This window comes from Toxotes jaculatrix, chromosome 19 (assembly GCF_017976425.1).
Source record: "Toxotes jaculatrix isolate fToxJac2 chromosome 19, fToxJac2.pri, whole genome shotgun sequence".
Taxonomy (NCBI): Eukaryota; Metazoa; Chordata; class Actinopteri; family Toxotidae; genus Toxotes; species Toxotes jaculatrix.
The window spans coordinates 8,995,960-9,023,543 of record NC_054412.1 but is presented as its reverse complement, the minus strand read 5'-3'; the positions used below and the strand labels follow the sequence as shown (position 1 = coordinate 9,023,543).

The 27,584-nt window shown below is 42.1% G+C and overlaps 1 protein-coding gene across 1 annotated transcript; it reads right to left on the bottom strand.

The window, feature by feature from the left end:
- Positions 1–509: 509 nt before the first annotated feature.
- grm1a (glutamate receptor, metabotropic 1a) lies at positions 510–27,584 on the bottom strand. Its single transcript, XM_041064406.1, has 8 exons — positions 26,855–27,584; positions 23,498–23,747; positions 11,191–11,426; positions 9,469–9,715; positions 8,675–8,843; positions 7,229–7,355; positions 4,621–5,554; positions 510–2,894 (listed from the first exon to the last, which is right to left on the bottom strand). Exons 1-8 carry the CDS (start codon positions 27,582–27,584, stop codon positions 2,078–2,080), a joined length of 3,510 nt encoding a protein of 1,169 aa, XP_040920340.1. The 3' UTR covers positions 510–2,077.

Genomic DNA, 27,584 nt, shown 5'->3' with positions numbered 1-27,584 from the left:
GTCAGGGAAGCTTGATATATGCCCGATCCTCCTCCTCCTCCTCCTGCTGCGTTTACAGTGAGCTTTTCATGTTTACATGGCGATTCATTGTTTCCCATTCAAACTCCCAAACTAATGCATTTGAAGAGTCATGGCCATCAGCTGATCAAACAAGGAGACCGAGATTTATTTACCTCAGTTAGGATGTTTTTCTATAAAGAAACAAGAATCCAATATGTGAAAGTGACTTTAAACCTATGATTCACTTGGCTTCAGTTGCCTTGAAAACTTCTCCAGGACCCCAGATGGCCTCCAGACTCTGTTTTGGAAAACACTGACCTAATCTGATATTGATCAAGCTTTTAGCGAGTCTAAGGACTTTTGCTGTTCAACCTAATGACAAGAGCTGTTTTTGGGCTATTGCAGGCAGTAATCAGTCCTCATAATATAAATAGTTTTTATTTTACAGCATTGTTCAGCTTGCCCCAAAACATAAAGGCCTATTTCATTCTAGTTTTGACAGTGTTAAACAGGTGGCACCCTCGTATATTTTACATTGGTTAAAATCAGTTAACAACTTACACTATCATAAGACTAAAAACATTTGGAAATACAATACAATTGCACTATGCACTGTATAGTCTTGTACTCTGAAATAATTTGCATTCTTATAGATAAAGAACTAAGAAACTTAACCTCAAGTAAACTACTTAGGTTTATAATGCAAGATTGAAGCAAAATTGAAACATGTATAATGTCGTTACAAGAAGCAACTAATCATTGGTTACTTTTACAACTGAATATTTTCAAGAGGTTACAGTCGACTCAAGTTAGCTTAAAAGTTACCCAAAAACCAAACACACTGCTCCTTGACAAGTATCTGAGGACAGTTTCAAAATGTATAAACTTTTTTTTCAGTTGACATTCTAAATATAGAAACATTTATCAGTATTACAAACATACCACCTGTGTGAAAAACAAGAGATGGCTTAACAGTATTACAAACTTTGAGAACTTGTACAAGTACTGTGTTTTCCATTACAATGACACAGCAAACTCTTATCACATCCCATGCGCGTAAAACTTGATCCCAGGGTTATGATTGAGTGTAAACTGAATAAACAACACTGCCATCATCTACAATCACGCTAACCTGTATCAGCTACATCGTAAAAATTGAAAGCGGGGATGTAGGTTGATAACATTTTCGATTGGCACATTAAAATCCATATCACATATCGTACAGCGCAAGTCTTCAGCAGAATCTCAGTTCAGTAAGGATTATTTTTGCGGTGCTGAGCACACCTTGCAACTCGTAAAAGTAAGGTTCAACCAACTTACTGCACTTTTTCTTGTTAATCTATCTCTTTGTAATATTTAAATTGCAGTGAGGTCTGATGAGAGAAAGCTGAGGTGAAATTAATTAACCAAAAAAAAGGCAGAAAGCGCATCTTTTTTTTTTTTTTTTTTTTTTTTTTTTGATGCAGCTGCGACTGCCCACACACATGAACAGACCTGTACATGTGCGGCAGAGACAAGCAGAGCTAATCAAAACTGGCGTGAAATGCACTCGAGCTACTGCAGCCCTTACAGCCAGTTTGGTGTGTGTGTGTGTCTTACAATGTGTGTCTGCACATTTGTTCACATAACTGGGCTTCTCTTTATATGTTTGTTGCAGACCGTTTAATTGCACTACTTTGAAAACCACAGCTACTTCCTTTATTATGATTCTCATTGCTTCTTAATTCATCAAAATTTGGCACGAGAACTGACTAGTTTTGGCACTATTCCCAGTTTTACACTTTAGAGAAAGGCTTTGTGCACTGACAGCTCCTCAGAAACATAAACACTCACAGATGATTCCTGGTGTTTTCCTACTTATAGTTTGGATTAAACCCCTTACTGATAAAAAGCAGAGTAATAAATACAAGCAAGAAAATGACAGCAAAAAATAAATGTTAAAAACTTGAAAAGGTAAGTAATGTATCTGTATATGTTTGTGTATGTGTGTGTGTGTCTGTGTACCTGTATGTGGAAACACATGTCTATGTGATGCGCAATTGTGCTGACAGCTACTGTGTCAGCGCCTGTGATGCTCTCACAGTGTTGAGGAGCTGTGTGCGAAGTCTCGGAGCATGTTTGAGGTGTAGACTGAGCTCGGGGGGCTACCGAGCATTGACTCGATGACGGGGGAGCCGCTGTCAGACTCCCCCGAACACACAGAGTCTCTGAAGGGGGAGGGAGGAGACAGCGCTAGGGAATCCTCCAGAGTTGGCTTGTTCTGAGTTAAATCCTCGCCTTCCCCGTCCTCCCCCTCCCCCTCCTCCTTGGCATTATAAATGTAGCTGTGTAAGAGGTCCAGTTCCTCGTCCTCGGGCCCCTCCTCTTCAAACGCCCCCACTTGTGGGGCCAAAGGAAACTGAGAGGGAGTCAAGCTCAAAGGCTCGCTGGCAGGGATTGCCTCCTTGGCGGTGTGGTCATTCAGTGCAGGGACATGGGAGCTGTGTGTGTCCACCACAGTCCCCTGCAAGTGCTCTGTAGTGCGGCCCATCAAGTGAGAGGGCAAATAAGAAGCTGGCTTATCTAAATCGGACTCCAGCCCTTGCATCTGTCCAGAGCAAGTCGGAGTCCAGAGGGGGCGCTGCACGTCGCCCTCGTCGTCCTCCTCCACCAGGTTGTACAAAGGCTTAGCGCCAGGTGGTTCTTGGGGAAGATGCAGGTCTGTGCCAAGGTCGCAGGTGGAGGGCTCGCAACTGTGGGGGTCGGGGGTGTTAGTTAGGGGCCTGATGACCGCCGTCTGATTCAAGCCGGCTTCCTGTTTCCTCACATGCACAGACAGTCTGTGCCACACATTCCCCCCCCTCGGAGGGTGTCTTGCACCTGATTCAGACCATGACACAGACTTGCCATTAGAACTATGAACGAGATAAAGACCCAAGTTACTAACACAGGAAACCGGGAGGTGGAGACAGAAAAACAGCATCAACAGAGCAGCAACATAACACAAGAGAGCAGCAGCATTTCAACATTTCTGATGCATGTTAAAACACTCTTTTTTTTTTTTTTTGAACCACATGACTTGACATTAACAGCTTTGCTAAGGGGTTCACTCATGAGCTCTAAAGAGCATTACATTTATCAAGTGTGGCACTTCACAAACATGGTGATTCATAATGTGCTGCAGACAGCATTATGATCTTCAAATTGCTTCAGACATTTAGCTTACAGAATTAAGAGCCATCCAGCTCATTTCCTCTGGTCTAACTGTTTGCTTATATAGTTGAAATGGGACGCATGCACTTGGAATAAGTATTTCTGCTGGTGCCTGAACTGGCCTGAAGACGACAGAGTTTAGCGCAGAATGAGCTAGGACTGGCTCTAATGTGATTAGTTAGGGAGGTGGGGAGGGGAGGGGCGTTCATGCTGAGAAAAGTTAAATGTGAGGTTAATTCAGGATAAACCAAAAGCAGCAGGGTGGCAAATCTCCTTCATGGAGGGCTGCAGTGTCAAAAACCTTTTTTTTTTTCTGCCATTGCCATTGCCAGGCAAGGAGTGACAGGATCACAGAGGCAAGCGATGCCTGTAATTTATTGGATATTTGAACCAGCCTGGATGTCTTTGTTGATTAACTCAACAAGCTCAAGCTGAGAGCCAGCCAAATTAAGAATGGTCACTTGTAGCACATTCTCCTTTATTTCACTCATCAAAATTAAACATATTTCAATGCAACGGCTAATTAAACAGGAGGTTTCCACACAACCTTCCACAACAACTCCACCTCTTTACTGTGGACTACTGCTGCATTAGGGTGAAAGTGTGTGGAAAACTGGGGAAAATCTCAGCTTTAAAGACTTCTGTGCAAGCTGAGTGATTTTCTTTATGATCACTTTATGATTATTTCGCAGGTGAGTGTTAAAATTTCTCCCCTGGTTGTACATAATAATAAAATATGTTGGTGCCTCAGGTGACAGTGCAGCTCCACAGGAAAGGAGTTGAGTGACCTCCCATGCCAAAACATTTGCCAGCCTCGACACTGTGCAGACAGTATGCCGCTCATTTTAGAAGGTTCAGGGGTTAGAAGATTAGAAAGGCTGCATAGCAAGGGTGAGAGACAACATGTAAACATATTGGGATCACTCTCATACTCTGCCCCACTCCTTACTTTAGACACCTCTCCATGTGCCACTGCTGTGGATCTCAAAAAAGTTATATGCAAGTCTTAAATCTAGTTTAAATGTGTGAAATCTATACTTTAATCATCACTGACATGTTAGCATAATCAAACGTCCCACCTTGAGTTTTCTGTTAAATTTAGCTTAATTTCAATGACAACATTTCATTCTCAGGGGGAGGGGGATGTGCCATATAAACCAGTGTTCACCGCTTACTGTATCTAAATCAATTTGTCAGTTTAGTTTTACATAGACTGGGGAACTGGTTATTAATGTCATGCATATATTCTTGTGATATCTTTAAAAAAATAAGCACCCGCATGTTACTTGCAAATAAGTGATAGATCATCTTTGGAGAGATCACTGCACCATTTGAGTGGTTAGGCATCTCATCATTTTGTCTCTAGCCAGTCACCCCAGGAAACAACATAGATTCTAGCAAGATAAATACCATAAAAAGGTCACTCACTTAGCGTTCCCAGATCCAGGCTTCTTCCGTCGGAACATATTGAGGAAGCTGTTGCTTCCACATTGAGCAGACTTGCCGTCTCCAACGTGCATTCGCACCACATCCGATGTGGTGAAGGCGCTTCGGACGTTCCTCTCTGGTTTGGCAATGATAATGTACATCTTGGGGGTGAACATGCACCCCAGTGCCACTGTCACACTCAGGCTGACAGAGAACGACGTGGTGATGATCTTGTAGTTGGAGCCAAAATAAATGGGCACAAAGGCCAGCCAGATGATGCAGGTAGTGTACATGGTAAAGGCAATGTATTTAGCCTCATTAAAATTGGCTGGGACGTTTCGCGTCTTGAAGGCATAGTAGGTGCAGCTCATGATTAGCAGGCCGTTGTAGCCCAGAGGCGCCACCATGCCTAAATTGCTGGTATTACAGATGAGGTAGACCTCACGTATGCTTGGGTACGACTTGATGGGCTCAGGAGGCTCCAGGATGATAAGTGTGATCTCCAGAGTTAGCTGCACACTGATCAGCATAAAGGCAATGACCACCTGGGCCCAGGCGCTCATGAAACGAGGCTTCCTGGTGCAGATCTTCTTCTTGCTGCCAGCCAGAATGCGGGCAATGCGGTTAGTTTTGGTCACCAGGGCGGAGTAGCACATGGCAGATGAAAGGCCCACCAGGAGCCGCTGCAAGTAGCAGGAGGCCACAGTGGGACGGGCGATTAATGTGAACGGACAGATGTAGCCTAGGAAGATGCCTGCCAAGATGATATAACAGAGTTCCTTGCTGGAGGACTTAACCACAGGTGTATCACGGTACTGAATGAACACAAAGGTGACAAAGGAGGTGATTAGGATGCCCACGCAGGAGAAAACCACTGCCACTATGGATTCCACATCCGCCCAGTCCAGATACTTCAGAGGCAGGGGTTGACAGCCTGGAAAGAGCAGAGGAGATGTGAGGTCAGTTTTTTTGTTGTTGGTGCTGTAGCATATTTTTGTGAATGAAAGGTGCAGTAGAGCAGAGAAAAGAACCAATGAGCAGACAGGAGGCAGGTGGGAAAGAGGAGAGCAGCACAGATTTGGAGACGCAAGGGAAGTCAGGTGTGCAGCAGAGATCTTCCAAGATGGCCTAAAATTGCTCAGGAACAAATTTGCATGTGTCACCATACACATCCCAAAGCTCCAGTTCTGTCAGATTTCTCTCTCGTTTTCATGTTACGCCAAATGTGTATGTGCAGACACGTGGGTATGTGTGTCTGTCATGATGCACTAGTTGCGTACTTGTCATCTAAACGCACAGAGGAAGTTTGTAAAGCTTAATGGGAGAAAACTGACATCCTTAGATTCCCATAGCTTAACACTCCATAAATTACATGCTGCTGCTAATAGCATTACAGTCACTGCTATAACAGGCGAGGCTGTGCACGCACAAACCCACTTCTGGTCTGCATACTAACTCCCAATATGTCAAATCATGAGAAAATTTGAAATTCTAAAAAATACTTGTCGCCTCAGAAAGCTTGGGTATTTTCAACACAAAAGGTGAAAGTTACTCTTGTGAATATCAACGTGAAAACCAGTTGTTACTCTGAAGTATTGTTTAAAAGTACTTCTGCAAAAAACACACTGAGGCACACTTCAGGGCAAAGTGTCTGAAGCACACTGCAGCAAACTGTTGCCTGTTTTCTTTTGACCACCCACCCACCGAGCTTAGCACACCGAGGTATCAGCGTCACCGTGTGCAAACAGACAAGGGTGGCGAAGATGAAATGCACGTATCTGTATCTGCTCTTACAGAATCCTCCAATCCCTTATTACTCTGAAAACCTATACTGTCGCGCCTAAAGCCCTGAGAAGACCTTTAAATAATTCAGAAACAAAGCTCATTCTTCTGTTGCGCAAATTTATATTCCACTTTTAGCAACATAATGAAATTATGGTAAAAAAAAATAAAATCCTGCCCTTAATGAGTATGTGAGTGAACATATGGACAGTACAGCCTCACTCTATGAATAGGACACCAACTCTCTCTATTAGAATTCTCCAGATAGGGACATGTAATGAGAGTGAAGGGAGAATTTCTTCCTCGACAGACTGCTGAAATGTATCCCCAAGCCTCTCATGGCAGTAATGGGATTTTACACCTGGGAAACGAGAGCTCCTCTCAACTCTATAAATCGCTGTCAAAACAACCACTGGGTCACAACAAGGCAAAGAGCAGGGGCGGAGGGAAGTGAGCAGTGTCACTTTTGGGAGAGTAGTGTTGGGGTTGAGAAAGCTAACAGAGCAAGGTCATAGGACCTGGATGATAAAAAGCATCAGCAAAAGGAGGTGTCAGGGTGTGAAGTATGAAGAGGCTGATGGGAGGAGGAGGAGGATTTTTGAGAGCACAAAATAGTCAGAGAGAAAGTGTTTGCGCTGTTGCAGTGAGACTGGTTTTATGGGATATAAATGTCCTGAAAAGAGAGTGGGCACAGGGTAGTTTAGCTGGCAGCAAACACATGAAATGGGTAAAATAATAAGTGTGGGCTGATTATGGGGTAGAAAATAAAAAGGATGGATAAAAATTGTTCAGGAAAGTAAGAGTAGACTGGTTTTCTCTCTCCTACCTGCCAGGTCATCATCGGGCCACCATCCCAGCTCACACGCCTTACAGGTAAACTCATCCTGGACGTACTCATTGTCCTTACACGTGGTGCAGATCCAACAGCAGCTCACCTCGCCCTTCCTAATCACCTGCACGCAGAGAGGCCAGACATCAGCGTGGGGGTCACAGACATCTTAGTAACCAGTCACAGCTCTGATCAAACCACGACAAGAAGCACATCACACCCAAAGCAGCCTGAACAAGTAATCAGCATCAAGGGGATATCAAAGACCAGGATATGCTGGTGCTGTTTTTTTTTTTTTTCTTGAGCCCCAGACATAGTGTTTATAAAACAAGGCCAGTTGCATTTACATTCTGCTCCCAGAGAAGCTGTTACCAGCACTGTGATATGTAAAGCAGGGTGATAAGTGGGGCAGGAAACAAAGCAGATAGAGGGGGAAGCATGAGCAGCCAGGAGTGAGGATGCACCCTCCCTCAGGGCAACTTAGTGTATAGCTACACTGAAAGCAAATCAGGGCATTTCTACAAACTGGGCTCAATCCCAGTTTTTATCATTTGCTGTCCTGAGGTCTTCTCCTCAGCCAGTAAGGGTGAACGGCACAGAAATTCATTTGTACACCTTGTGCAAATATAAATTATGTGTGTGATATAATGTAGAATGATTCGACTTGAAATCTCAGAACTGTGAAAACTACAAGGATTTAGTTTCTTGTCCTTGTGAATTCTTTTCTCCTTCAAGAAGCATTTTTGTATGACATGTAACTGAGGAAGCAGGGCTCCAAAATGTGGGACATCTCAAAAGTTTATTTGCCAGCTCAGCATACATTGGATTATTACCAAAGAGAACAAATGCAAAGTGTAAAGATTCATTCTAATGACTTTGATGGTCCCCTGACTTCTCCTTAAGTGCCACCACGTGAATGACATTTTTGGATTTTACTGAAATGTCTTTATAACTGTTGGATTGTCATTAAATCTGGTTCAGATATCCATGAATCCTAAAGACTTCACAGGGCCCCTGACTGCTTGTGGAAATTGTTTGTCCCTACCAGCAGGTAAATGGATTGGCAAAAAAGTAGGAGGAGTTCAGAAGTACAAGGACAAGAGTATTTCTCTTGTGTTGGAATTTGTGGAACTGACAAAGACCAAGTAGTTTGTGAAACTTGTTGTGTGTGTAGGCCAAACTCCTCTACGTGATACAATAAAAAAGAGTTAGCAGAATATGTGTTTAAATTAGATCTGCTGGTAGTTGCTTATAGAAACACTGGCACAGTGTTGTATTAACACCTCTAAATAGTTTTGGACGGTTCCTCCAGAGTCACACAGCAAATTCTCCACTGGTAATGACTATTGATTTTTTAGGACTTAAGGTTTTTCAAACTAAATTAACTGCTAGAGTTCATTTAACAATGAAGAATTAGCTCTAAGGGGTGATCTGGATTCCTACCTTTATCTGTCCTTTGGAGCAGGGCTCACTGCAGACTGAGCGGACCATGTCACTGCTGTTCATCCACAGCTTGTTGTCATCGATGCTCAAGATGCCCTCGTGCCAGGAGCCCACATTTATATAGTCATAACGACCATCACCCACACTCTGTAGATTCATGATATCATACCTACATGGACAGAAGTGGAGAGAGACGGAGGACCATAATGAGCGGAAACTACTTTATTAAGTGAGGAAGGAAAAAATAAGAGAGACAAAGTAGAACAGAGCAGAGTTAAAGATCATAGAGGAGTGAGGAAGAGGGAGACAGAAGGAGAGGGTGAGAGTGACAGGTAATTTAATGATAACGATTCCACAGCTTAGCAAACCTTTTTTCTTATCCAAAGACATTTAAACAGCTTACAACCCAGTTAGTGTGACATCAAGAGCTCATGCCAGTGCACACTGTGGCCTCATTTTTTATATTGAACCAGAAAGTGCTCCACCTGACCTCTAGCTGACGGAGGAATGACACGGCTGTGTTTTCAGACTGTCAAATGCTGTCTGTTGGACTGAAGAGAGATGAAAGTGGCTGCCACGGCGGACAATCCACTAAATCTGTTCCAGTCCTAACTAATTACATCCTTTAGTGCTCAAGATTGGTGCACACGTGTGTGCATGTGCACGTGTGCTAATGAGTAGGAGACTGTGAGAATAGAGAAATTCACTGATTATAACCAATGTGATTATGTCAACTCTAAATTTCCATTTTTCTGTGTTTTTCTACACGATTACCACCCTCCTCATCCTCTTACCTTCCTGGGGTGTCTCCATTTTCATCAAAATAGATCTCCTCCCCAGAGACTCCTCTGAAGGACGTCTTTAAGAGGTAGTCCAGCAGCTTGCTGCCATCGATGGGGTCCATGGCCTCACAGAGCCCCGTCTGCCCGGGGCACAGCTCCTTGTGCATATCATGGAGGCCATGAGCCATGGCATAGATGGCATTGATGACAAAGCCCATCTTACTATCCTGAACATAGTTTTCATGCAGACTTTCATTTCCTGTTAGGGAGGAAAAAAACAAAGGCATCAGAAGGTTTGTCTTGTGTTGTGTGTTTTATTCAAAGAGCAGTTAAAGAAATATTGTGCTGCAAAAAAGAATCTGGTGTTTTCCACAATGCACAATGAAATCTGAAACCATTTAGAATTTATTGCAAAACAGAACCCTCTTTTGCAGCAAAATATATTGGCTCATGAGGAAATCACAACAAGATGTCCAAAGCTCAATAGGAAACAGATGTGGAGAACAACTGTTGTCTGGGAAAGTCCCAGCACTGTGGACGCCAAGTTGTACTTCACCATCAGCCATCTAAAGGCACTGTCCCACAGTCAAACCTCAGTGTTTTGGAGGATGGGAAAAGTAGAAAATGTTCAGTTTTTTTGCGTCCTCATATGACGATACTTCTTCCAGTGTTTAAGAATGAATTTACATTTCTCTTTGCTTTAGACAGTGCATTTAAAATATTGGGGTTTTTTTTGGCTATGGCATCAACATGCATATACAGTAGAAAACAAAGGGTGTGATCTATCTCACTAGTGATCAAAATCTTTTTCAAGTGTTCCAGCTGTTTGGGTGAACAGTGTGTGTGTGCTTGGTCAGCCATTCCTTTGTGCAGTTTTTCAAAGTGTAATGCCATTTTTGTTTTATTCCTCATACAGTATAAACAAGCCCAGTGCTCCACATCAGAGTTTGACTGATGCAATCTGCACTAACTAACTGAGAGCCTGAGACTGCCAGGATGGAGACATCTCCTCACTTGACTAAATCACAGTTTTAAGAAATTACAGAGATGTGTTTTTTTTTTAGCAAAGCATCAGTCAAACTCTTCCTGTCTTGGGGGAGTTAAATGCAGAGCTACAGAGTGCAGGTGCAATTCTGATAAAAAAAAAAAAATCATCATCACTATAGTAGTGGCGAGAAAAATGCACTTACCACCTTGAAGGTCTTTGGAATAAAAGAGGTATGTAAAAATGTGATACACACAAGGTAGAGAAGCAACTGTGACTGTACTGCTGTGCGATGGTAACAGACTGCACAAACCTCTAAATGTATTTAGCATTTGATTAAAAGCATGCTGAGCAATTCATTTTAATATGATTTTGATTGCAGCATTAATTTGATAGCTTTTTCCTTTTTTTTACATTTTTGATTAGATTTGTTGAGTAATTTTGAATTGTGATTTAAATGCTGTTAACAAGCCAAGAACTCAATTTACCGTGATCACCTTTTTGAAAGCAAAGGGAGAAAATATTCAGGGAGGAAAACAGAGGGGAAAAAAACACAGTTTTAATACTATTATTCAGTTTTGTACTCAGGTCAAAATTAACCCTCTACTCTTTGACAGTGAAATTAAAGAATAGAGGACAATGCCTGAGAGAACTACAGACGAAAAAATAGACACTACCTATTCATTTGTTACGAGAATCACCTCTTATTTTAAAACAGCAAAAATGTGAATTTCTCTGTTGTCACCCACCGGAGCAGATTTTCTTGTAGTTCTTGTTCTCCTGTGGATGACCCGGCAGGCGGCACTGGAAACGGTACTGCCAGAACTCGGGGAACCAGGGGTTCCTGGTGTTGGTGTCCAGACGCAGCTTCAGGTAGTAGTCATCAAAGGACTTGACCACCTCTGATTGCAGCTTCATAGTGATGCCTCCCTCTGCTTCACGCTCATAACCCTCTACAACCTCATAGCGGTCTGCCCATCCATCACTGCAGGAGCGAGAGAGAAGAGGAAGAAGCTATAATGTAACGATGGCAGAGGGAACAGTAAAAGATAATAAAAAAGATCTGAGTGAGTCTTTCATATTGGATTGTTGTATATTACAATTTACCTTTAACTACTGATTTAGACTGTCAAGCTCATAAAAGTATTCTCATGAGCTGCATCATCGATGATCAATGTTCAAAGTTTATTAAAAGACCAAAAAAAAAAAAAATCCTCAAACATGAGCATGATGTGGTAACTCTGTTGTATGCAAAACTGAATTAGAGCAGCTGTGGACCGAAACTCTTGGTTTGTATGTTTGTGTTCAAATGGAGACTTAGAAGTTCCTGTCAAACAGCAGCAAAACTTCAGTGTCGCTGTGTTGTTTTCATTTAAACAATGAGATACCACTACAAGTAGGTAGACTACTGCCTCCAATCTTGTACCATGCTAAATTAGCATGGCAGCACTGGCTGGAGGCTTATATCAAGTCCACCGTAGCGATCCTCAATTTGAGAGGATGCGAATCTCAACAATAGCGCCTCAACTGTAATTGTAGGCTTTACACAATCCCTTTCAGCTCGCTCGTTTGTTTGCTTGTGTAACCTTCTGTGCGAGAATTTCTACCCTACCAAGCTAATTTGGACATGCCGCTGCCCAGTGGGCTCTAAGAGAAATGGAAAACACCAGTGAAGGGGACACTGGAAAACAAATTAACAGATAAACAGCACTGCTCCGAGCTCTGCTCTTTCTCTACATCTAAGCCAGTGAGGGTTTCCGGCTGTATTTTACTCTCTGTGTCTCTCTGACTTCAACGTGGGCTGCAGGCTACTGCCTTGAAATACCTGTGCTATTGACAGCTACACACCAATTAGGTATGACTCACCATGGAACCAATTACCTCGCACACATGGGATGTTCTGGGTGATGGATAAGGACGTGTGTGTGTTTCTGTGCGCGTGTGTGCAGGTCAAAGTCTCTGACCTTTATGTCCACAATTACCGTCAGTCAAGAAAAAGGAGACGTTCAACCAAATTTGTGAGAATGTACTGAGGGCACTGTAAAACCAGTGTAATTGAGGTAGTATAGGCGTCCTCAAGCTAAAAGCCTTATAGATTCCTATATATACTGGGCAGCAGGAGACGGACAGCGTGGCAATTTCCCGAAAGCAGATCCTATGATATCTAGAAGTTGTTAAACTGTCTCCATCTGACCCTGACATCTGTCTCTCTGATTCTGTCTCCAGTAATGACGTGTCTTAAGGTAAGTGAACTGCCCACTATACCTAAAAAAATACACCGTTATCGTCTCACTGCCCAGTATCAAAGACCACATTCACCTTGGGAGGTGGAAATTTAAGGGATAAGGCTGGTGTTGTTTTATATTTTACTTACAGTCAACAAATACCATAACAAACAATGTATTACTCCATCCTCTACAGCTTTATAGCACAGAGTAATAAGCTGTATCAGGCTTTGGCTACACAGACATGGTTGTAGAGAGAGGACAAAGTTACAGATCACAACATAATATACTACATATAATATATGTGTTGTTCATTGGGTAGAGATCTGCCTGTTATGTCTGTAAAGATGTTTGCAGAATTTTTGCTGTGTATTTGTAAAGACAAATTCAGCTGACTCTTCCTTTTCACTCTCCTAATTGAGTTTAGAGTTGGAAACACGTGAATTTCATTGGTCCCAGTCACATTTTGTTCATTCTCTCCAAGTGAATAGCGCCTCTGTCCCCTCCTCTCTCTTTCAGTGTTTACAGTACAGCTACACACTGTGTGCGTATGTATTTTCCAAGTGTGTGTCGTAAAGGCGCCCTACCTGACAGGGTATCTGCATTTAATGCAGTCCATTCAATGCAATTCAGTGTTTAACATATTTGTTGTAACACAATGGTGGGAAACAGATTGGTTTTTAGATAAAAAGAGAGAGAGAGGAGGAGAGAGCGAGGGGAGAAGTGCCGTTCAACGCTCTACATGAATAATGCACGAGGCACTGAAGACATGCTAGACTGTTTCTCACAGTGGAGTTTGTGATGAAGTAAAATGACATTCTCTCTTCTCGCCCTCCTCTCTCAGGATCGTGCTGTCTGGCAGAACTCCAAACAGCTCATCAAAACTCTCAGGCCACCAGAGGGACGCCTAATGGGACAAAATCTGATTTAATGTCACCTCAATGTTCCGCGGCTTCACACTGCATATTGGAAGGTCCATTATTACATAACCTGAGTCAGATATACTGGAGGAACACCTGTTCAAGCAGATTACGGAGTCAACGCTGTTCAAGTATGTTATTAGTTTCGCGGATGTTGAACTGGAGACAGACAAGGAAGTCGGTGTGAATATAAAGCAGCCCATTAAAATCTATGTATTTGAGTACTTATTGTAAATCCAACAATCGTCACACCTACAGTACACAAACGCACAATCTGTGATTTTGTAATTGCCTCTCGTGCAAAAAAGCCTTGCGATCAGAGACTCACTGATATGTGTTGGAAAGCAAATTGTGTAAGAACTTAAAAGTAATTAAAAGGATTTTAAATTCAATCCTACATTTGACATTAAGCCAGTGTAGTAAAGCCAGTACCAGGGTAGTATGGGAAAGTGGCAGAGTTGTGAGTGCATCGTCTGCACATCCACAGATGGAGTCACAGTTTGATTTAGGACACACTGAAGCCAAACAAGTAAAACCCAGAAGACTGAAGCTAATCTTGACTGTATAAATTAAATTTTTCTTTTACCCTCAACTTTCCAAATACATTTTATGAACCATTTAAGTCAGTACTTATCTCTGCAAGTAAAGTCAAGTATTCCTTTGAAGCCATATGCTTAATAATAGGATGTGTGTATCTCGATGATTTACTGAGACTCGATGATGTGTGGCATTGTTTAGAGGAGCGCGGTGTGCCATCAGCTGGATAATTTATAGAGTAGTATACAACAGTGAGAAGACTGAGAGCTCCCCCCAGACTCTCCCGGATGATCTAGTTCCAGTTTGATAGCACATTTGTATATTTATGAAGCCATGAATTAATTGGCAGGGCAGAAATTTAATCACATGCGCTGTTTCCCCTGGAGGATGAATGGGAAGAGGTGCTTTAAAAAGAGGAAGGGGAGGATACGGGAGTCAAGAGTTTCCTAATTGCTCTCTTCGAGTGTTAAAATAAAAGTTCATGTAGTTAATGGAAAAACTTTTAATCTGTCTGTCATTCACAAACCACTAGAATATCAACTGATCTAATTATAAGAATGACGGTATTTTAAAAAGAAAAAAATCATGCAATAAGTCTTTGGTTTTGTAAAACACACTGACACACACTTTCTTTACCTCTATTGTAACTTCTTTTCTTTCTTTTACGAGCTCTAAGAAGAACTGGTCTAGATGGAGCATCTTCTTCCTACTTTATATTCTACTGGGTAACTTAATCTCTTTCACGGGTTCCCAACTGTTTTGTCTGACACACCCCCACAGCCCCGTTAGATGAGCTCAAAGCCTTCATCAACATTATTGCCAAATGTGTTCATTTGAATGGGAATGAAAGAGATATTTTTAACACTATTAATAAGATAAAGTGGATTTTGTTACAATAGTCTTTTGATCAAATGCACAGCGATCCATGGGGCCTGTTTCACAAAAGCGATTTGCAGATTCTGACACCATTACAGATTGCAAATAGTGTCAGCGCCACATTTAGCAAATGGCCGATAAACTTACTGGGCTCTTCACCAAATTCAGTGGGCTTGTATGCGCATGCATGCGTCCTAAGAATGGCCTTTGATTTGATTAGAAATTTAATGAATTTATGAATTTATGTATTTAATTAGCAAGAAGAAAAAGTCTCATGTTTCAAATTGCAGCTTGCGTGATGCTTATTTGCTGAGACGAGTCCAAGGAATGGTTTTAGGCTTGATCTCTTTTCTTTTTTCCCAGTAGCTTTTGTCAAGTTCACATTTGTACAATTAGCACTTGGATTTACAGAAGCAGGATGTTTCCTCTAATTTTCTATTTCACTTGCTAACTAGTATTTAGGCACAAGCTGTTAAGGTATTAGAGCTGTTTTAAGGTGGTGAAGGGTGTGTCCTGTGCACTCAACTCACTGTAGCTGATATCTTATTAGTTACTGTGACAATGTAAAGCCTCACTTTTTTTGGTAATGCTATTTGTGCATTTATTTTCCGACATATGCAGACATATACTGTATATTTGCTAAGCTACACCAGGTTTGCTCTTCACATGCTCCAAGAACTGCAGATGAACTGCAATTCTCCCTCCCCTCTCTGCCTCTGTCTTTCTCTCCACAGTTTCCCATTATCCACTATTTCTTTTATTTCTATGGTGGTGGTGGTGGTGGCTTCTTAGCTGCATGGCGGCAGCAGCAGGACTCTCTTGAGGTGCCACAGAAGGACCTGGGTGAGCCAGGGAGCCTTTAAAAGCCCATCCAGGCTGCTTTTACTTATTCATCATGCCTTCTGCTTACTAATTCATCATTTACTGTACACATAAAAGAACCACATAATATCCTGCATTTTTTTTTTTTTTGCAATACTCTGTGTACAATGTTGAAACTGTACATGAGAAGAAACAAATCCAAAAGTAGCTGAGGTTTTCGTAACAGGGACAGGTGTGCCAGGTTGGTCGGTGTAGGTATATTTGCTTGACAAAAACCCTGTAGATCGAAAACTATGCATCATTAAATTTTGGGGAGCTTTCAAAATTGAGTGTGTGGATTGCCTCTCTTTTTCTTTTGCATGCTGTTGTGCCCAACAGGGGTTGGCTGTACACACTTTCCTCCTCCTCCTTTGGTTCAAACTGTGAAAAATCATACCCTGCAGTTACCCAGACCACAAAAGATGATCTCTTCAGATTGTTGTTTAGTCGGACCAACTGTCCAAAACCTAGGGTTGTTTTATTTACAGTGATAAAAAAAAAGAAAAAAGCCACAAATCCTCACTTTTTAGAGAGAGAATGTTGGAATATTTGCATTTAAAATGACTAAAACAATTAACTGGTTATTCAAATTATCGCAAAATGATTTGATATACCAATGCAAATCGTTTTAGCACTACAGTACTGGGCTATGGCACATCCTGAGTGATTTGCGGTGCGCCTCCATTCACTATTGTCTTTGTGTATACATGTTATATCCATACAGCCTGGTCCAATGTTAGCTGTCTGTACAAGAAAGCATTTCAGCTTCTGTGAATCATGATGTGACAACTATGTCCAGATGCAAAGCCAGTGTGCTATTTTGGATCACTCCAATGTCATTCACCCATCCCCTCGCACAAGGGAACACAAGGCATCAATTGGAAACAGAGAGATGTCCTTGACAATGTGTGGCTGCTTTCAATTAACATCAGAGGCGTGTTATAAATATTCAAATGCAGCTCATTGTGCTCCCTTGCTTAGTAGAACACAAACAGATGCAATCATGAATCCTCACTGAACTTGAATATACTTTCCAGAGACACCACATGTGTGTACAAGTAAAGGAAGCAGGGCTTCATTACTGAATGAACGTCGACAGTGTCTCCTTATCTTATAATTACAATCTTTGTTACTGTTGTTACTGGGAGGAATTTCTCAGATGTCAGCCATATTTTCTGAGAAGGGACTATTGTGTTTGGAGCCCTGCTGACAGACTGAATGACAGATCTGCAGTGAGACGATCACACCAACCTTGTCATGAGCCCAAACAAAATCTCCATGGTGACTGTAGCACAGGCAGCACACAGGCCTTTTATTCTAGTAAATCATGCCCTGCAAACAAAAAGGATCCTGAGTTTGAATGCTGCATGACTTGCCCCAGTGAACTCTCACTAAACTTCCATGTGGATTGCTTTAGTGCAGAGAGGGTCATGACGACAGACCCGTGTTGCACAGAGAGACCGTGAAGATGGAGGCTCAGTGCTCGACATCACTCCTCTTCTGCTTTTTTGTCTCAGTCTTCGCCCACCCCTCCGCCGCCCTCCACACGTTGTCTCTCGCTCTCCGAGTCTTTACATTCATAACTAATGTATCAGTGCTTTCACTGGAAGCCTAACAACCGAAAGATGTTTCTGGAAAGCGAGCCAGACAAGAGCGTTCAGCACATTGTCGGTCGTGGGTATTATGCCGCGCACATCTCAACATAATAACTGAAAGGGGGAGGGGAGAATTACAGATGATGTGGAACAACCTTCCTGAGATTTCAGTCTAAACATTGTAAGTTTCTTTAAAACAATAATATCCATAAAGTTACTGAACAGAAACTATTTTTTTGCAGTCTTAAATTTCCTTGCTCTTGTTATTCTAAGGGTTTTCATAAATCTGAATGTATTTTAAAACGTGTGATTCAAGAAGGATCAATTCCACAAAAAAAAAAAAAAAAATCAGAGACAAAAATTCAGCCTTAACCTCTCGTACATCTACAATTCTGGACGAAAAAGATACCAATTTATTTTGGTGTTGTTGCCAGAGCTTTTGCCAGCGATAAGGTCTCTTTTTGCTCATGCCCCGCTATTTGCCAAATTACTTGCGAGAAGAAGTCAATAGGCAGAATTCCACATCCTCCGCACTCTCCTTCCTGAGATGGGGAGGAGATGAAAGCCTTGCAGATGACAGGAAAAAGGCAACTAAATGTGTCGCGCCACAACTCCTCTCTCTCTCTCTCTCTCTCTCTCTCTCTCTCTCTCTCTCTCTCTCTCTCTCTCTCTCTCTCTCTCTCTCTCTCTCTCTGGCGCCCTAAACGTTTCATTTATTCAAGCTCAGAGCAAAACCTGAGTACCCCTTGTTACAGAAAATCAAATAATACTGCCAAATGCAGAAATGCATGTGACACACACAATATGGGTTCACAGCTTTCTTTGCACCTCTGCGCAGACTCAAAAGGCACACTCATAACCTGCTAGTGACTAGTGCCAAGGCATTACAGAGGTAGAACATCCACATTCCGGTCCCAGTGTCCATTTTGTCAGGAATAAAATAAAAAAACAAGCATCGAGCTTTCGAAATGGGACCCAGACCAGAAGTGTGAGTGTAAGACAGGGGCAGAAATGAGCGTTACATGTGGAAAAGCAGCTTATGCAAATGATGTTTAGTAATAACAGCATTCAAGCAGCATTAGAGGGAGAGAGAAAACGAATGCTGCTAATTGCCAGAGAGCAAGCAGGCGGGCAAATGGGTAGGAGGGTTCACTCCATGCTGCCATTCAGAAACTAGGCTTGGTGCTGGGGAACAGGCAGTTGAAGCAATGAGAACAAAAGACACTGTACAGTAGTTTCAAATCTGCAAAAACTACAGCTTAGCAGAAAGACAGTTTCTTTATATAACCGAGCAGGTGGAAATATAAGAGTTTAATGGTGTGTGGCTCAGCAAAACCTCAGCTAAAAACGCACACTGCCACGTATTTTAACGGATACAACTCACTCCTGTCAGCTCACAGACCTAATCTGTCCGTTACAACAAACATTTTAAAATCCTGTTAATGAATCACAAAAATTTGGTCAGTTTCTAACATGTCTCTTAAAGATTTCCAGTTGTGATCACTGTTGCTTATTAGCATTGGGTAACGGTTGCACTGTACATTTTACTCCTATCAAGTGTCTCCCTGATGTAATTTGTAATATGATTAGTTGTAAAACACAAATATGTGTGTTTTAAGAGCAAATATAATTAGGACTCTGAAGGGTCAAACATTGGTTCCTTGGATTGCTTATTAACTTTTACAAAACACAAAATGATTCTGGTGACGAGGTAAAGGATCTTCACAAACAATCTATTAACTGAATAACTATTTTAATAAGAAGACTGGAGAAAACTAGAATATTGTGGTAGTGGATCTCTAACAATATGACCTGCCAGCACCTGGGAGTCATTGTGTATATAGCTCTCTGTGGTCAGGCAAGGAATCTGTAATCAAGTACACTCTATATGTAGCACAGGTTGTTCCCTCTTTATGCTCATATGGTCCAAAATTATGATAAATCCTCACCACACAGGTTGTGGAGTCAAACAACCTTCCTGGTCTCCGCCAGTGAAGCTTAATGGGTAATATCTTTTAACTTCCCTCCTCCAGTCATGTGGCTTTACTCCAGAATAGAACGAGGCTGCTCTGAAGATAAAGTGGAACAATGATTTTATTTCATTTTCACACATATTTCCAGCTTATGATGTGTGTTACACTTATCTGCAGCTATTGCTTGCTCTCTGACATTAAAGTGATTCCTCCCTGTGGTCAGACTGATTTCTGATTTATGTCCTAAACTCTCTGGATTCAGCAGAAAGCTATACAGTAGCGACTTCAAAGAGGCTTTGAGGAAAAAAATGTTATTGCTAATTCCTTTTGGCAAGGTCTATTTGTCATGGAACTGCCAGATGCTGAATTTAGTCTTTGAGAGTTTATGAAAGGTAAAGAAAAACTTTGTACATTTCCTGGGAAAGAAAAATGCTCTGAAAATCCAGTTTCAAAACTAAGGCTGGTGTTACTCAGCAAGGCAAAGTAACATCAGATTGAACTTGTCAGTTCTACGCCAAAAAAAAACCAAGCAGAGACAGTTGAATGAATATAAAGAGACGTGATCAGTGCAACAGATGTTGTCACACTGTCATCTATTAAACAAGGTAACGTGAAGTTAAGTGAAGTTCATGTACCATGCTAACTCCCCCCTGGCTGCAATTACAAGCTCTATCAAATTGCATCCCTCAATAATAACAGAACTCTTCATGAACTGAGAAAAAGGCTCGTTAAGTCTCTTGATAGTTAATTAATAAGACTGGGTTTATACGAGAAGTCCTCCAAACTAAACAACAAAACATGTCTTTTGTCATTGCCCTCCAAAACAACATACATAACAGGGTGATGTATCAGTACAGTGAAAAATAACTTACATTACTGTTTTCAACATCTTCAAAAACATTTAATTTTTGGGCCATCTGGGGGGCAACACAACAAGCTATTAACACAACAACATTGTAAAGTTGTTGCATAAGCAAACAGTTGACTATCAACACATTCAGCAGATATGGAGCAACATTAATAATCATTTGGAGACCCATCTATTCATCCCAACATCCACCTGGATCAGCACCTTCACATCTTTTCTGTTCATTAAAAAACAAACTAAGGTTAAATGAAAACATTCCCTGTTCTTCCTGCTTCCTTCAGCCAAATTTAAATGTGTTTCTCATTTACTAGAAATCACTCTGAAATGTATTTGAACACAACCACAAGAAAGACATCACCGTCCTGTTGATTGGAACGACGTGGACAATCTATGTCGGCAACGCGTGTCTGTATCTGGGTGCCAGAGCATACGCATGGAATAAATGTTGCCTCATTATATGCACCTGTGTGTGTGTGTGTGTGTGTAGTTATAGAGTGATGGAGGCAGCAGATTGGCAAAATCATGACTGACATCAGAGAGAGAGAAAGACAAGAGCCCCTGTGACTGACAACAGCAGAGCAGAGTGGAGGTAAAGTGTTGAAGTGATGCAGAGTAGAGTCTGAGGATCAGGGATAAAGTGGGTCGAGCACGCTGCCACACCTGGCCCTTGTCTGAAGAGCAGGTTCGCCGAACAGCAAAAACAAAAGCTCTCAGGTTCAAAACTCTCTGCATGTCTGCTTGCAGTTTATGTAGCCACTGCTGTATAGTGTCTTTGTCTGCCTCTGTGGTTTTCTATGATGAGATGGGAAAACAGCAACATAGCCTGCGCTTGGGTTCTCTAAATCTCTTTTTATGTCTGGTACACTATTGCTTATGCGGTTTTGTTTGTAATAAGGGAGGTGAAAGGGAGCAATGAATAAGGAAATGTACAGTAGGTTGCAATAACCGCCTCACCATCTCAGTGATTTATACGGAACCTGCTGCACACACCGATCCTTATCCTAAGTTGCTATAATTTAAACACCAGTATTCTCAAATGTAACATTGCAAACATTCCCGGTTGATTGTGATGAGGAGTCATGCACTTTGATGTGGTGCTTTGAGATTTTGGGGGTTGCTGTAACTGAAAGTTTTTTGGTTTTTTTAAAGAAAAAAACCTTTAACATCTGCCAAATCCTGTAGAAACGGTCACAGACAATACTGCTTCATGATTTCAGCCATGCGGATTTTAAAGCTGCATGTGCTGACTTTTTCAAGGTAAAATGTCAACTTTTAATTTTTCCCAGTGTTTGGCAAAGTAAACGATAAAAAATTTGCAGTGATAAGAGAGAGACTCAGCGCATTAGTGTCTGTACTGTCCTAACTCTGTCACTTTATTTCATTCACTCTCTGTTTGTCTTTGTGTATTTTACATCCTTCCAACTCTCTGTAGCTGTCTGTGCACACACACACACTCCTCATGAAAGAGGTTTCTTTAGAGGTGAAAGCATAAATTAAGAAAACAAGCTCCCCTTTGATGAGCTAATACCTGTCTGCCAACATCATTCAGTTGTTCAGTACATGCCAGGAAACACACACATGGCTTGGCATCTGTGTTGGCCCAGACTTCCTCTGTCATTTTTACACAGTCTCTCTATCTCCTTCTCTCTCTCTCTCTCTCTCTCTCTCTCTCTCTCTCTCCCTCTCTGTGTGACCCAGAAGCGTTTCTTCTGCCCATGGAGACTTCCACAAAAGCTAAAAAAAGGCCCACTTTCCCATCCCACCCTATGGAGGAAAGAGAAAAAGAGAGATATGGAAAGGAATGTAACCCTAGAGTGTCATTATAATGGATAATTTAAAAGGCATGTTCTGCATCTGAAAAGAAAGAGTGGCCCTGTCAAGAACTTAAATATGCACGTATGCACTGAATATAACACATACAATATAAACAGAGGCTGCTAAGAGCAGCACTTGTCTTCTCTTCACCACCACTGGGAGATATTGTAGGAAACAGGAAAGACTTCTTCAAGGATAATGGCCATGACAAGAAACAAATCCCTTAGTGCCAGCCAGGAGAGAGGTGTTCATCAGACCAGAGACTCTTGCGTAACAAAAACTTACTGTCAGATTTTATCTAATGAAACAAGGACTGTAGTTCTTTACCAAAGGTTCCTCTATGCAATAATGTCTCCAGATTGTGCATAGTCAAGAAATTCTTAAAAATATACAGTAGTGATGGAAGGTGCATTTTGTCTCTTAGGTTCTTCCTTGTGGAGGATGATGGGTCAGAAGTTGAGCTGCACTTTTGCAGTGTTCAGCAAATCTCTAATGAATGCTGCTTAGCTAGGCTACAAGCCTAGGTCATCCTTAGCTGTCTTATTAATGTCCTCCTCATGTAACGTACTGCTGACAACTGCCCTGCAACAGACCGGTGCCAAAGACCTCTTCCCTCTCTGAAATGATGGAGGAAAGATATTAAATGAATGAGCTGAAAAGTGGCATCAAGGTTGCTGGGGCTTTTACTGACAACTGTGAATGTTCCTTGAGGGCTATTTCATGGTGTAATGTGTCGCTGTATAAGTGTGTGAGATGACTCTACTTGCCCTTTTCTAATGACTAAGATTACTGATACAGTCAGTCACTGTCACTCAACATTGACTAACAGACAGAGAAAGAGCAGAAGAGGAGAAATATGGAGAGAAAGAAATGGAGTGAATATCCAAGGGAGGAGTAATGACAAAAGCCAATCACATTGACTCAGTATGGTTCCTCATGTGTACATCTATATGTGTTGTGTAATGTGTGTGTGTGTGTGTGTGTGTGTGTGTGTGTGTGTGTGTGTGTGTGTGTGTGTGTGTGTGTGTGTGTGTATGTGCATGTGCTTCTTTCTGATTGCTCAATATGGTATAACAGCCATTCCCTTGAAAAGCCAAATAAGGGAGCTCATACGGGGTGAATATGGACTAGAGGTATTGTTTCCCTCTCTGGTTTTGCGTCTGTGACAGAGATACCAATTATTCATTGCTGGAGAACATTTCTATTCAGTGCTATTGGTATGTGGTCTAATTCTTCTTGGTTGCCTTGGTGACATGCACATCAGGAAGACAGCACGGCATCTCGCAGCCTTCCAGCCTGTTAACCAATTTCTTGCCATCCAGAAAGATGCTCTCAACTGTGAATTAAAAGGTTAAAAAAAAAAAAGAAAAGAAACCGCATCCATACCTGCCAATGAGGAGGAATTCCCCAAACACCCCCAGTCGCCTCATGGCCATCAGGAGACCTCGGACAGTCATGCCCTCGCAGAAACACACCACCACACGGGCTTTGGGTAGACGTTCCCGTAGTTTCTTCAAAAGGCGATCAAAGTGCTTCTCCCCTGCGTTACTGTAGATCTTGTCCGAGTGGGCGATGCATAAGCCTTCCTGAGAGGCCAGCTCCTTGAAGGCCTCCATTCCACTCTCCCCATAGTTTCCTGTGGGTAATGAAGAAAACAGACTGTTATTAACGAATTTAGAACTCTGCCCTGAAACATTCTGGCCTTCCTGGAATTAAACAATAAAACATTTTCCTTGTGTGATATATTTTCACTGTCTGGTAATCCCATTTCTTAAATGAGCCTTTGTGGATACGGATAACAACTGGCTGTGATATTTTCACTGACTGTGAGATGGAAATACGGGGCATTATTTTCTGATTGTAAGTGACACAATCAACGTTTTAGAAATAACAAGCATTACATGCCTTGTTACTTGCAAAAACACACTGACATTATTAAATAGCATGAGTAATTACTTTCAACCATACGTTTCTAATTATTTGACTGATGGACAATCAATGTGATGCTTAAAGCACCCCCCCCCCCAGCAGTTGTTCAGAGCGTCAAGCCCTGACTGAGCTGAAGCTCTGATCCTCTCATAATGAGTGTCAGAGAGTTTACTGACTGCTGATTGCAATCAAAGTCAAATGGAGTAGATAGAAAGATAGATAGAAGATAGCTATCCTTGTTTAACCATCTCAATCAAGATCCCTGCAAAGCTGTTTGAGTCTAAATCTTCTATTTCCATGCGGACTGCAGTGCTCGGCTAATGTGTCACGGTCTGGATTGTTGATAAAGCCCACGGCTCTTTAGCATGAGAGCTGGATTACACAGACAATCCAATCACTGGTGCATGCTTGAACATGTGTCTGCGTGTGTGTTTGGATGTGCGTGTAAGCCAGAAGGAAATTAAGAGCACCTATCCATAAAAATCTGAAAACATTTCTTGTGCAGTTGCCTTGATGAGAGGCCAAGTTCCTCGGGGCCTCCACGCTGAATTCCCCTTGAATGGGTGACGAAGAACAAATACTCTATCTGTGCATGGCGTGTCTTTATAGAGCAAGGAAGACAGTAGCTGAAATAGGCATCACAGTAATGCATTTACTCTGGCACACAATAGGCCCATGTGTTGGTTTTCCAATTGTCCTTTGATGATATTTTCATTTGCCTCATTTCATTCTCTCACTGGTAAATGGAAATAATGATATCCAATTATTTCACTCTTTCCATCTAGGCTGTGAGACAGGTGGGTGGCGGTGCATTAGCTGACAGCCCATTTGACAATGACCACCGAAAACCTGCTTTGAGTATTCCTACCAGACTGATGATAATCGGGACAGGTAATTTATGCAATTTCACAGCCCTAGCTGTTGCCACGGGCAACAAGCTGCATTTATAACTTGTCTAAGGTGGTGGAGAGGGAAAACTCATGAGCTTAAGCCAGTCGTGACCACTATTTCAGAGATACCTAAAGATAGAGCAAAACAAACAAGAAGATTTACATATGAGTTCTTAAAGGTCAGTGTGAAGTCTGCATCAGGCAAATTATAATGTGAACTCTTAGAGATAAAAAAAAAATTATTTTAAACTTCACGTTTTTTGGAAGGTATCCTACTTTTACCGCTCACACAGTAGCCTGAGTATGTGATGTTGCTTGCAATCAAATTCATCCTTCCCCAGGCAGGTCTTTCATTACTCTTAAATTATGACTTCAGTCCCAGAGGATCCTTCTGTAGGTATCCTGAAGGTCAGACAGCTGACGCCACCTAGTAATGCCTCCAGGTACTACAGCTCCCTAACTCCCTCTGTTCATCTATCTGATAGCAACCTGTGTCAAAGCTCCTCTCCAGCACCTGACTATAATAGGACTTTCCAAAGATGTTTTACTCTCCCTATGAGTCCGCAGCTCCTCAGGGGGGATCCTGGGTAATGTAGCCTGTCAGTCATAATTTCGGTGCACATCACTGACTGTGTTTCACTAAGACTTTAATGAAAAGCCATGGACATAATTCACTTCACAGTAATTACTCTGTCTACCCAACCCGTCTCTTCCTTTTTCCTCCTGTCTCCACCATAACTGTTGTGCTGTTCGGCTGAACAAATGAGAAAAGAGAAGTTCTCAGATAGAAAGTGAGCCCATCACAGTATGAAATGCTGAACATTATTATTCCTAGGGTTTTGTGAGGAGATAAGACATTCATTTTAATTTATATATATCTGGTGAAATTTGAAACAGTAATGTCATTTTTCATCCCAGCCTCATCCTCCTGGCTTAACCATGGAATTAATTTAACATTTCCAAATGAACACCTAAATTGTTAATGCTAAAACGGCTAGATATGGCTAGATGGCTAGATATCAACTTCTGAAACTTGCGACTCTATTAACACAGCCGAGAACCTCCAGCTGTGGTTCCACATACTAAAACACATTATAACAAAGTGTCAAGGAAGAGGAACGAGCAGCATTACATACATTTCATAAAGAAACAAAGGAAAACACCACCCCATATTTACTCAATAAATGCTCTACTTACAATCCTTACCCTAGTGCAGGTTCTTTAATCCATGCATACACACTGGGAAGATGTATTATTGAAAGTAATAACCACACCACAACTCAATTCCGGACAACTGCTTAAAGATCCTGATGAAGATGCAGATATATGGACACTGCTACCTGCTCCACAAAGCATGAGAGTGAAAGACTGAGACAGAGACAGGGAGATGTGCATGTGCATGAAGAGAGACCAGCTCTCTGCAAGAGACAAACATGAAGGTGCACCTGCAAAGTTGCAGTCATTGACAAAAAACAATGATTATGTTAATCTGAATTGTTTGGGAATATAGGCCCAGAAATTACCTTTGGCGTTAATACAATTTTTCCGACATCTTGCCAGTGCTTTTATCATATTATTTAGTAAACCAGTATCTTCCAAGGTTCACTAGTACAACTAAATTTTAAGTCAACGCACTGAACACCCAAAATTTCTACAGTGTTGTTAAAAAGCTGTATAGTGATCCTGTATATTTTCAAAGTGACTGGGTATTGTATAAGTATGTATATCACTGTCTAACTCAAAACTGTTCAATAACAGCATTACAGTGATGCCATGGATTATTTAAAAAAACATAATGAGCGATGGGTTCACTGTAAACACACTGCACTGTCCACTAACATACTAAATGACAACATGGCTGTTGGCACATAATCAGAATATAATGACGGTTTTCCAGATAGGGAGGTCAGAGATGGGGTCTCACCCTCAGTGTGCACCGCAGACACATAGGTCCAGTTGTACCGCTTGACAATGTCCAGCATGGCCCGGGCCTGGAGGGTGTCTGAGGGCACGACCCTCAGGAAGTACTTGAAGAGAGTCTTGTCACTCAGGTCGATGCTGGTGGCAGAGTAAGCGATCTGCGGGATGTTGAAGAGCTGCAGCAGATTCTGCACCTGGATGGCCACAGAGCTGGATCCCGGGCCGATCACTCCGGCTATGGGTTTCTTGGTGGGTGGAGGCTGGTTGGACGGGGTCCCGTCAATGCACCATTTGGACCCGTCCTTATCATCCCGGATGGAGATGAGGGAGTCCCGGATGAACTCGATGCTCTGCTCCAGGGCCACAGAGGAGTGCCAACAGGAGTCCCGGATCTCACAGCCCAGGCTGATGTTGGGAAGCAAGTTCGGGTCGCTGTTGATCCGGTCCAACGTGTGGAACATGGCCTCCACCCTTTGGATGCCATACTGTTCGCGGACGTCCCCGCACTTCCGCTCGGCCACTTTCTCCGCAGACGGCTGGTGGTGGACGGAGAAGAGAGCGCCGATGATCACGTCTCCGTCCATACGAGCCACGGACCGGGAGACGGTGCGAGGGACCACCGACCGCTCATAGATGCTGCTGCTGTGGGAGAGCACGAGGACGCGGAAGAAAAACGTGGGGAGACACAGGAGAGCGAAGAGACCCATCTTTACGCGTGCCATATTGTGCCACAT

Coding starts and splice junctions, on each gene's coding strand:
- grm1a (XM_041064406.1), bottom strand. CDS start 27,584: ATGTGGCACAATATGGCACGCGTAAAGATGGGTCTCTTCGCTCTCCTG. Junction 11,427..23,497: donor GAATTCCTCCTCATTGGCAG/GTATGGATGCGG, acceptor TCGCTCCTGCAG/TGATGGATGGGCAGACCGCT. Junction 5,555..7,228: donor GCCCGATGATGACCTGGCAG/GTAGGAGAGAGA, acceptor TGCTCTTTCCAG/GCTGTCAACCCCTGCCTCTG.